The 12,029-nt window shown below is 38.1% G+C and overlaps 1 protein-coding gene across 3 annotated transcripts in view; it reads left to right on the top strand.

Annotated features, from left to right (window-relative positions):
• The window catches only part of igsf21a (immunoglobin superfamily, member 21a), a 183,754-nt gene that overhangs the window by 108,685 nt on the left and 63,040 nt on the right, over positions 1-12,029 (top strand). For all 3 annotated transcript variants that reach the window (XM_005917853.3, XM_005917852.3, XM_005917854.3), the window contains one exon: positions 8,789-8,907. In XM_005917853.3, the coding sequence (XP_005917915.1) occupies positions 8,789-8,907 (119 nt within the window). The remainder of the gene's footprint in view (positions 1-8,788; positions 8,908-12,029) is intronic.

Raw genomic sequence — 12,029 nt, forward strand, 5'->3', positions numbered from 1 at the left:
CTAGACCCCCTATGCTAAGCGAGCCTACCGCAGACATGAGCGAGACAGATAAATATGAAGGCATGCCGGCTCGGACGTCGCCCGGATCAACAAGGTCCGCGTCAGGTGTTGAGGAACCAGGGCACCCTGACGAAAAGTGGGCTACTGGAACAAGAAGGCATCGGTGGGCAAGAGACGAAATATATATATATATATATATATATATACACAAAGTCTTCTACAGTGCACTGATCAGTTGGTTGCTACCTGCACCCGTACAAGAATGCTAAGCCTGTGTTAGTCATCCAGAGAGACATGTGGGATTCTGCCACAATCACACCGTTTTTCCAGTCAAGAAAGACTCCCTGGTCACACTCCTGCTTTCATGGTGTCTAACAGAAACTCAGTGCTTCTCATAAATGCAAAAAGCTGAATTTTTACTCACTGTATTCACCCGTTTCCACTTTAGAATTGTAAATCTTCTGTACAAAGCCTTACCACTCTGACGAATGGAGCTTTATGACCAAAAATGATTGCCTCAATATTCTGTAGCCTTTATAAACATGGAACATTGTGCAGGAAACTTCAGAGCTTTTGTATAATCTAAAAGCTATATGTGATTATGGTACTATTATAGTGTAGCAATAATAAAACATCTTGCAAATATTCAACAGCATCTGAAGTCACACTGATATTGGTTCATCTAAGATTTCCCAGTCTTGTTTGGCTTCAACAGCTATTACTGTAATCTTTCAAAGAACGACAGCAGCTGTGACATTCTGCATCTTCAAGTGTCAATACATAGATTAGTTCTTGTAAGGGAAACAACAGATCTTGCACATAACTAGTGACCCTGGAAATTTGATATCTATTCAGGGTCCAATCAAAAGCAGGAGTTTGTTGCTTGTCATAAAAGACCCTTTGACTTGACATCAGTTATTGGTTTAATACATCCTGTATAGGCCACATGTAATAATGTAGCTTTTTATACTGAGAACAGTACGATTTTTATGATGATTGTTTGCAGTCACAGCACTTTTTTAACATTACTAATTGTGCACAGTGACTTGAGATACAATGCATTTATCCGCCACTGCACAGCCTTTAATTGACCATTTTTTCCTTACACTTGACCACTTGCTGTTTTGGAAAACCCAACCAAATCGGATGCAGGTTTCATATGTGTTCCTTAACTTTTACACATTAAAGTTTGACTGCAGTTGTAAAGTCAGATCTTCTCTTCCACTTGAGGTTTCTGTAAATTCTGCTTTAGTAGTGCAGATAAAAAAAACTAAAATCTATTTTGAGGCTGATATTGCTAAGTTATAGAAAATGGACATCTGTTACCTTGTCTCTGTTGTATAGAAGAAATGTGTTTAAAAAGAGTAGGAGTTTTAGTATAATGTTCATCCAAAAATGCAAAGCCTGTATTTTATATTAATGTATTTGATATTAATGGATGCCTATTAAGAGAACAAGTTAAAGTATAACTAAACTAAAATTCTCTTTTTACATAGAGTGCTGTTCCCATACTTTTTGTGAGGTGCCAGCAGATGTATAGTTTTCATTCATGCATTCAGCCAGCCATACAAACCCCATTTTGTTTGTATGATTAAATTTCTTTTTTGCTACATCACTTTTTATACTTAATAATAAAAGTCTCGTAGTCTTGGCTGTGTCAGCCTGAAATTTAAGAACAGTTGGTGTACAAAATCATTTTATTTATTTTAACAGTTTTAAAACTATTTAGATTATTTTAACATACAATAGACTGATGATCCTATCCAGGATGTACCCTGCCTTTCACTTGGTGACAGCTGGATTGGGCAACACTGAATCAGATAAGCAGAATAAAGTGGATGAAATGGATTATTGTAGCAATTAAAAGTAAATAGTGCCCGACTATTTTATGTTGAATTATCGTTAAACACAATTAAAAAAAACATCATCTTTTGAATCTGTTCATTTAAATCAGCAGTTGCACCACTTGACACTTGAGTATTATTATTAAGTATAAAACATGGAAAAAATACATGTTGTTTGAATGGATTGAAAATGTATTCAAACTGAAAAAATATAGAATAAACTGCCACAGGTCACATAATAACTGAGTCATTCATACAAGCTCTCTTTTATAAAAGCAGAAAAGCAGTTAAAGCAGATTCATACTTTTGTCATCACTTATTTATTGAAACAAAAAAGAGATAAGAGTAAATAAAAAAAAACATTCCATAAATTGTTTGTGTAAAATATTTTAATGGTGGCACACGTCTTTCTAAAGATGTTTAAGTACCCTCTCACGACTCCTGTTTTCAAAGAAATGTGCATACAGTACACTATTGTAAGATATAATTGCAGGGTGAAGTGAAGCTTTGCATTTGTGATGAAGAATGAGTAATGGCTTCACAAATTAATGCACACTGAATGGGGCTTTAGAGTTATTTTAATCAACAGAAAGTCTGTGTGTGTGTGTGTGTTCTTTGTGTGTTTGGTTTCAATTTGGGCGTTTACCCTTCTTTCAGCAATACCTCCATTCTTTCTACCTTTTTGTCACTGTGCTCTGCTTTTTGCGTTTGTGTGGATTTCAATGCATAAATCCTAAGTACTTAGGATAGCAAACAGCAGGACTATAGTGTTGGGTAAGGACAGAAAGATGAGCTACATCAGCACTTAGTATAATGCAACCACAAAGTAGTGAGTCTGTCACACTCACCGAATCACAGCATTATCCTGATTATTTTGTTTCATGCTCATTCATTAAGGAAACAGATGACTACACACCTCACTTCGCATCCCGTCCTCAGCAGTTTATCTCTGCTTTTCACCATCTTACAACTGCCAGTCTTTACCCATTCACCCATAATGCTTCAGGCCAGAAAGAGTATCTGACAATGTGCTAGTTAATTTGATGCAGAGATTGACTGGATGAGCTATCAGACACTACTCTGTCAAGTCTTCTCTTTTTCACTCTCCATCTAGGCAGTTGCATTTTCTTGCATTTGTAGGCAGAAGAAGTTCTAGAGGAAGGCCTGCATTACAGGAAAACTCCTAGGGGACAATCGATCTCTCTTTGCGGTGTGCTGTTTTTGCCGCTTCTCCATGGGGGCCCATTGATATCGACCGCCACTGTGTACCTGCTGTTTTGTGTGTGGGTGTTTTAACATAGGACATTTTGTAGTTTTCAGAAATTGTTTTTTTTTCTTTTTAATTTAATTACCTATATGTTTGGTTTGCTGATAATCGTTTTAGTTCCGATGGCTGAGAAAGACTTTGATTTAACCATCTGCTATGGTGTCATTGCCCAAACACCTTTTTACAACTGACTGAGACCCAAATTTTCACAACAAATGAAATAAATAAATAAATAAAAAAGACAAATATAAATAAATAAATGTGATGGTGCTACATTTTATTTGTTATAAACCTAGCTGATAAATGTTGTGCTGCTGTGGTTTAATTGTAGAACAACTCAAAATAGCCATGTTTGCTTAACAGTTTGTTTAAGCGCCCCTAATAATGCTGTTCACTAAACAACACGCATTTAACTGTGTTGATGGTTCTTGTGATGTATGGGTGTAATCAGAGCAGTAATATGAAAGAAAATAAATCAATACTAAAATGACTTTGTTCTTTTTAAATTGAGATTCATACCAAACAAAAACTTCAAACATTAGCTGACCTTTTAATAGGAAATAAAAAAACAGCAATAAAGCTTTTTTAATAGCGTTGGAATCACATGTATAATTTCAGGGGGGTGTGTCTCTCAGTGGACCAGCACTTCTCAAATGCATGGAATCGAGGATTAGAGAGGATGCTGAAAATTTAATTCCACCAGTCTTAATATTTAAAAGAAGTCTCAGTGTTAGGAGTATAACCTTTCCTCTTTCCCAAGTCCAGACAGCTAGACACATGTGTCAAACTAGCTGTCAAACTGTAAGAGACTCCAAGCAGGTAGTCACTCAGAAATGGTTTGATTTGAGGTTTCTTTCTTTCACAAATTCTTCCACATCTTATCGTTATGGTCCTTCTTTTTGGACTTGGTAAGTTCCGTCTCTGTCTTGGTTTGAATCCATGTAAGCAGTACAGGGAGTGCAGAATTATTAGGCAAGTTGTGTTTTTGAGGAATAATTTTATTATTGAACAACAACAACCATGTTCTCAATGAACCCAAAAAACTCATTAATATCAAAGCTGAATGTTTTTGGAAGTAGTTTTTAGTTTGTTTTTAGTTTTAGCTATTTTAGGGGGATATCTGTGTGTGCAGGTGACTATTACTGTGCATAATTATTAGGCAACTTAACAAAAAACAAATATATACCCATTTCAATGATTTATTTTTACCAGTGAAACCAATATAACATCTCCACATTCACAAATATACATTTCTGACATTCAAAAACAAAACAAAAACAAATCAGCGACCAATATAGCCACCTTTCTTTGCAAGGACACTCAAAAGCCTGCCATCCATGGATTCTGTCAGTGTTTTGATCTGTTCACCATCAACATTGCGTGCAGCAGCAACCACAGCCTCCCAGACACTGTTCAGAGAGGTGTACTGTTTTCCCTCCTTGTAAATCTCACATTTGATGATGGACCACAGGTTCTCAATGGGGTTCAGATCAGGTGAACAAGGTGGCCATGTCATTAGTTTTTCTTCTTTTATACCCTTTCTTGCCAGCCACGCTGTGGAGTACTTGGACGCGTGTGATGGAGCATTGTCCTGCATGAAAATCATGTTTTTCTTGAAGGATGCAGACTTCTTCCTGTACCACTGCTTGAAGAAGGTGTCTTCCAGAAACTGGCAGTAGGACTGGGAGTTGAGCTTGACTCCATCCTCAACCCGAAAAGGCCCCACAAGCTCATCTTTGATGATACCAGCCCAAACCAGTACTCCACCTCCACCTTGCTGGCGTCTGAGTCGGACTGGAGCTCTCTGCCCTTTACCAATCCAGCCACGGGCCCATCCATCTGGCCCATCAAGACTCACTCTCATTTCATCAGTCCATAAAACCTTAGAAAAACCAGTCTTGAGATATTTCTTGGCCCAGTCTTGACGTTTCAGCTTGTGTGTCTTGTTCAGTGGTGGTCGTCTTTCAGCCTTTCTTACCTTGGCCATGTCTCTGAGTATTGCACACCTTGTGCTTTTGGGCACTCCAGTGATGTTGCAGCTCTGAAATATGGCCAAACTGGTGGCAAGTGGCATCTTGGCAGCTGCACGCTTGACTTTTCTCAGTTCATGGGCAGTTATTTTGCGCCTTGGTTTTTCCACACGCTTCTTGCGACCCTGTTGACTATTTTGAATGAAACGCTGCATCCCTCTGCAAGATATCTCACTATTTTTTGACTTTTCTGAGCCTGTCAAGTCCTTCTTTTGACCCATTTTGCCAAAGGAAAGGCAGTTGTCTAATAATTCTGCACTCCCTGTAGTCAGGACTGTGGATAAGTGAACTATGGCTTTGTTTGCAAAAACAAAGCAATGGACTACATCAGCATTTACCATAATAAAACCAATTACCCAACACCACCACAGAGGGAGAGTCACTGTGCTATTCTCATCACTTTTATTCAGTAGTGTTAAAAAAAAGTGTTGCCTGTTATATACATATTCCTCAAGTGCTATGGGAGAAAACCTCAGTGTGCCTATTCATAGTATCTATCCATTTTTCATTAGGTTTTCTAAACACTTGAAGAACCAGAGAAATAAAACACACTTGTCTAATCAGCAGGTACAAACTTCAAATGTGGTGTTTTATTTCCTATTTCTTAATTATTCATGGATCAAAGATGTGACAAATCATACAGTGGTCAGATAGAAGTCTCAGTAAACATGTCTGAAACAGGTCTCTCTTGTAGATGAGACATTAAGTCTCAATGGGACCCCCTGTATAAATAAAAGTTAAATAAAACAAACACACACACACACACACACACACACCACCCACCCCCACACACACACACACACCACACACACATCACAAACATAACTAACACACACACACACACTACACACACGATAGAAAGACTTATAAAATCTGGTGTACTTACAGTTCTACACAACAATACACTACACTGAAACAGAAAGGTGTAAAGAACGACATGTTTGCCAAACATCTTATTTGTTTACTTTATATGCTCAGAGTATTTTATATCTTATTCTCTATTGCAAAGGACTTTGAATTTTGTTCTTGAGAAGTGGTATACAAATAAACTGTACTTAATTTCTGACTTGCTTATACATGGTGTATGTGCACAAAAATAATGCTAACTCCTCCTCAAAAAATGTATTTGACAAGCACTATATGTATTTTATATATATATATATCTATATATATCTATATATATCTATATATCTATATATCTATATATATATCCGCTGCTTATACAATGAGTCTGTTATCCTGTGGACAAGGTCAATATCGTTGTTGTATGTATGTATGTGTATATATATATATATGTGTATATGTTAGTCACACTGATTTGACTGCTCTCCAATAGGGAGCGCTCCTCTCCTCCAGACACACACCTATATGCATACACACACAAAAACACAGCTGAACTCATTAAAGCCTGGCTGCTAAGAGCACCCTGCTGCTGTTCTAACAGAGGTCCCCGTCTGAAACACCCGAGCAGCAAGGACAATTGTCCCTGTTTTGTGAGCATAAATCACAGGAGCTAAATGTGACTAGTGGTGTCTCACTTTGATTATCACTGTTGACATATTAGCTGAGTACAGAATACAGATTGTGCTCTTGTTCTCTTTCAAAAATGGCCATTTGCTATTGCTGACTGGATAATCGCTGCCTGTTGTTTCTCTGCAGAATTACAGATGAAAAACAAGTATAGTGAAAGCTGTTTTCTGAAATATACTTTTAGGGTTTTCTTTTTTGTTTTTTATAAGAACACTCTACACTTATCTTTCATAGAAAAAAGTGTCATACACCGGCAACAGGGTTGTCAAATGTACCAAAGACATTTGACAACCCTGTTGACCAAAGTCAGTGTATTTTCATTTGAAGGATGCAGACGATAGCAAAAGAGTGATACTTTTTGACTAAACTTTTTGACTTCTGAATTCTGACACTCAACTGATCTGTAATATGAACTAAGGATTTATTCAGTCTATGTGAGACACTGATAAACTTTGTTTTGTGGGATCTTTTATTCTAACAGTCATCGTCAATGTCCGATTAATTTATTAAAAAATGATGGATGAGCAAAAAACTGATACAGATGGACCCTTGGTCATTAATGGGCCTGCAAAAGGGGCTCGCTGTTCAACTTTTAGATTTGTTTGCGTGTGTGTGTGTGTGTGTTTACTGTCATAATCGTTCCTTGTAGTTAACTAGTTAAATCTAGTCAACTACAAGGAACCATTATGTGATAGGATCCTGACACCCTCGAATGCACCTGTAAAGTTTTGTGACTGTAACAAATCCTTTTTAAAATTTGGCCTTGTGCTCACCAGTTTAGAAAATATTACAGTTTCAGTTTAAGTAAGTCATTCACTATGTAGATAACTTCTTCATTTTCAACGATATTCTCTACCATTTTCCTGGTTGCTACTACAATAACATATTCCATAACAGAAACACTTCCTGAAGGCCAAACTTTGGTTTTCATGGTTTATGTTGGGTGGAGCACTGACGCTCTGGGTTTCATTGCTCAAGGGCTGGGCTGCAGTCATCTCTGGACTCTGGATTAATTTTGATAGCAATTATACACGTGCATTAGGGCTGTTTGATATAACGATATATATCGGATGACGATATAAAAAAGTCTATCGTTTCATTTTACGCTATCGCTTGTTTCATGGTGTCGCAAAATAAACTGTTTACAGCAATACTTTTTCAGCGTTTTGATGGTCACTGTAGTGGCTATATTAATTTCTTAAAGTTCTCTTTCTCTTATATTTAATATAACCACACTACACGGACAAGCGCCTGTTTTTATGCGTTGTGGTTAGCAACAACGACGGTAACACCATCGCGTGTCCGCTTGTTTATGTTCCACATAAACCTTTCACAATAAAGCTCAAGATCCTGTTGAGACTTTTCAAAATAAACTGAATCACGTGAAAGAGCAGATTATTTACGGATGAGAATTAAAAAAGAGCCGCCAGGTGCTAAAAAATAAACCTTAGACTCAAACGTTAGAACAGGCTTTTCCCCGCAGCACGCCGTGTAATAAATACTCACAAAGAAAACGGCGGCCTTACAACTTATGTCTAAAAATGTATAGTTTCATGCATCGGTTAAAACACTCGACTCCAGCTACATGACGCGCAGCTGGAAACACTTTCCGCAAGTCGAGCTGCCCGAGATTCACAGAATTTACAGAAAAAAAAATTTTCACAAATTTTTGTGATTTATATCGTTATCGGGACGATAGAATTCTTATATCGGGATATAAGATTTTGGTCATATCGCACAGCCCTAACGTGCATCATGACTGAACCTTTACAAGGCTATTCTGTTGACACTGATTGACACATTCAGTTTTTATGTGAAAGTGTCATGGTTTGCACATTTACCTAACAAGCAAGAGTGCCTTGGTTTAATCCCGAGAGGAGACACAGATCCCTTGGGGATTGTGTCAGGAAGGTGTAAAAATCTCCCAAATTAAACATGTGGCACTACCTGCTGTAGTGACCCCTAGTGAATGAGGGAGCAGCTGGAAGTAGCTTCTGTGAACACAAATAGTTATCTTCCCATGTATGTACTTGCTAATCTAATTGTTTTGTTGTCAGATGTTAGTACAAAAATTGAAACATGAATATCAACTCACAGTGTAACCCTTTACTTTGCAGACTCCCAGAGGTCAGGATCTCAGACAACGGGCCTTATGAATGCCATGTGGGCATCTACGACCGGGCAACAAGGGAGAAAGTTGTCCTGGCTTCAGGGAATGTTTTTCTTACGGTTATGTGTGAGTATCATCATTTTAAAAGCACCAAAAGTCAATGTCTTTTTGGTTAAAATGGGATGCTCGGGTGGGACATGTATTGCATGGCGAGGGACTGTTCAAAGTCTGCAGGTCAGACAGAGAGAAAATACTGAAAAACTGGTTGTGCTGCTCGCCTGCAGGCAAGGGAGAAGCCTCTTGATCACTCAAAAGACTGAAGCTTCAATATGCGGTGCCATAGGGGGATGTTTAAAAAAATGATACAGAGATACTGTTTTCCTGTATGTCAGAAGAAATCTTTTTTACCCCAAGAAGAAACAAAAATATTAAACAAGTGTTTAAAATAATGCAAAGTAACTATTGTTTGCAGCTCCATTTAACTCAAATTTCTAGAAGTTAGATATAATTTTACTGTCTTTCTTTAAAAAAAGGAGTATCCATTTCATTTCTTTGATAATACAGTGAGAAAATCTTTCTATTTCAACATTTATTTCCTGAACTAACCTTAAGTTGTGTGCGAAAAATATTTGCACATGTCCATCATCCCTGATCTTTCCTTCATTTGCCCTAATTTGAAGGAAAACATGTAGCATACTCGATAAAAATGAATATTTACATAATCAGATTTTTTTTCTAACATGTGTGATCAGTTGTTTTGCACTTGGTATAATTTTGAGAATATCTGTTAGCACACTGCTGTGTGTCAGGGTTTTGTGGGATTTTCTTTTTTTTAATTTCAATTCAATTTTATTTATATAGCGCCAAATCACAACAAAAGTCGTCTCAAGGCGCTTTATATTGTACAGTAGATCGCACAATAATAGATACAGAGAAAAACCCAAAAATCATATGACCCCCTATGAGCAAGCACTTTGGCGACAGTGGGAAGGAAAAACCCCCTTTTAACAGGAAGAAACCTCCGTCAAAACCAGGCTCAGGGAGGGGCGGGGCGATCTGCTGCGACCGATTGGGGTGAGAGAAGGAAAACAGGATAAAGACATGCTGTGGAAGAGAGACAGAGGTTAATAACAGATATGATTCAATGCAGCCTGACTCCGTGGTATAATTCTCAAACACGTAGCCTAAAGCAGATGACTCGTAATCTGGAGAGGAAATGGCGTGTCACAAATTTAGAGGATCATCATTTAGCCTGGAGAAATAGTTTGCTGCTTTATAAGAAAGCCCTCCGCAAAGCCAGAACATCTTACTATTCATCACTGATTGAAGAAAATAAGAACAACCCCAGGTTTCTCTTCAGCACTGTAGCCAGGCTGACAAAAAGTCAGAGCTCTTTTGAGCCAACCATCCCTTTAACGTTAACTAGTAATGACTTCATGAACTTCTTCACAAATAAAATTTTTATCATTAGAGAAAAAATTACCAATAATCATCCCACAGATGTAATATTATCTACAGCTACTCTTAGTACCATTGATGTTAAGTTAGACTCTTTTTCTCCAATTGATCTTTCTGAGTTAACTTCAATAATTACTTCCTCCAAACCATCAACGTGTCTTTTAGACCCCATTCCTACAAAACTGCTCAAAGAAGTCCTGCCATTAATTAATTCTTCGATCTTAAATATGATCAACCTATCTCTAATGATCGGCTATGTACCACAGGCCTTCAAGCTGGCTGTAGTTAAACCTTTACTCAAAAAGCATCTCTAGACCCAGCAGTCTTAGCTAATTATAGGCCAATCTCCAACCTTCCTTTCATATCAAAAATCCTTGAAAGAGTAGTTGTCAAACAGCTAACAGATCATCTGCAGAGGAATGGTTTATTTGAAGAGTTTCAGTCAGGTTTCAGAGCTCAGCACAGCACAGAAACAGCTTTAGTGAAGGTTACAAATGATCTTCTTATGGCCTCTGACAGTGGACTCATCTCTGTGCTTGTCCTGCTAGACCTTAGTGCAGCATTCGATACTGTCGACCATAATATCCTATTAGAGCGATTAGAACATGCTGTAGGTATTACAGGTACTGCACTGCAGTGGTTTGTATCATATCTATCTAATAGACTCCAATTTGTGCATGTAAATGGAGAGTCCTCTTCACACACTGAGGTTAATTATGGAGTTCCACAGGGTTCAGTGCTAGGACCAATTCTGTTTACATTATACATGCTTCCCTTAGGCAGCATCATTAGAAGACATAGCATACATTTTCACTGCTATGCAGATGACACCCAGCTCTATCTGTCCATGAAGCCAGATAACACACACCAATTAGTTAAACTGCAGGAATGTCTTAAAGACATAAAGACCTGGATGGCCGCTAACTTTCTGCTTCTTAATTCAGATCAAACTGAGGTTATTGTACTCGGCCCTGAAAATCTTAGAAATATGGTATCTAACCAGATTCTTACTCTGGATGGCATTACCTTGGCCTCCAGTAACGCTGTGAGGAACCTTGGAGTCATTTTTGACCAGGACATGTCCTTCAATGCACATATTAAACAAATATGTAAGACTGCTTTCTTCCATTTGCGCAACATCTCTAAATTAGAAATATCCTGTCTCAGAGTGACGCTGAAAAACTAGTTCATGCATTTATTACTTCCAGGCTGGCTACTGTAATTCATTATTATCAGGATGTCCTAAAAACTCACGAAAAGCCTTCAGCTTAATCCAAAATGCTGGAGAAGAGTACTGACAGGGACTAGAAAGAGAGAGCATATTTCTCCTGTTTTGGCTTCCCTTCATTGGCTTCCTGTTAAATCCAGAATTGAATTCAAAATCCTGCTCCTCACATACAAGGTCTTAAATAATCAGGCCCCATCTTATCTTAATGACCTTGTAGTACCATATCACCCTATTAGAGCACTTCGCTCTCGCTCTGCAGGCCTACTTGTTGTTCCTAGAGTATTTAAAAGTAGAATGGGAGGCAGAGCCTTCAGTTTTCAGGCCCCTCTTCTGTGGAACCAGCTTCCAGTTTGGATTCGGGAGACAGACACTATCTCTACTTTTAAGATTAGGCTTAAAACTTTCCTTTTTGCTAAAGCATATAGTTAGGGCTGGACCAGGTGACCCTGAATCCTCCCTTAGTTATGCTGCAATAGACGTAGGCTGCCGGGGGATTCCCATGATGCATTGAGTTTTTCCTTTCCAGTCACCTTTCTCACTCACTATGTGTTAATAGACCTCT

This window comes from Haplochromis burtoni, unplaced genomic scaffold (genome assembly GCF_018398535.1).
Source record: "Haplochromis burtoni strain Fernald_Lab_line unplaced genomic scaffold, NCSU_Asbu1 Contig_26, whole genome shotgun sequence".
Classification (NCBI taxonomy): domain Eukaryota; kingdom Metazoa; phylum Chordata; class Actinopteri; order Cichliformes; family Cichlidae; genus Haplochromis; species Haplochromis burtoni.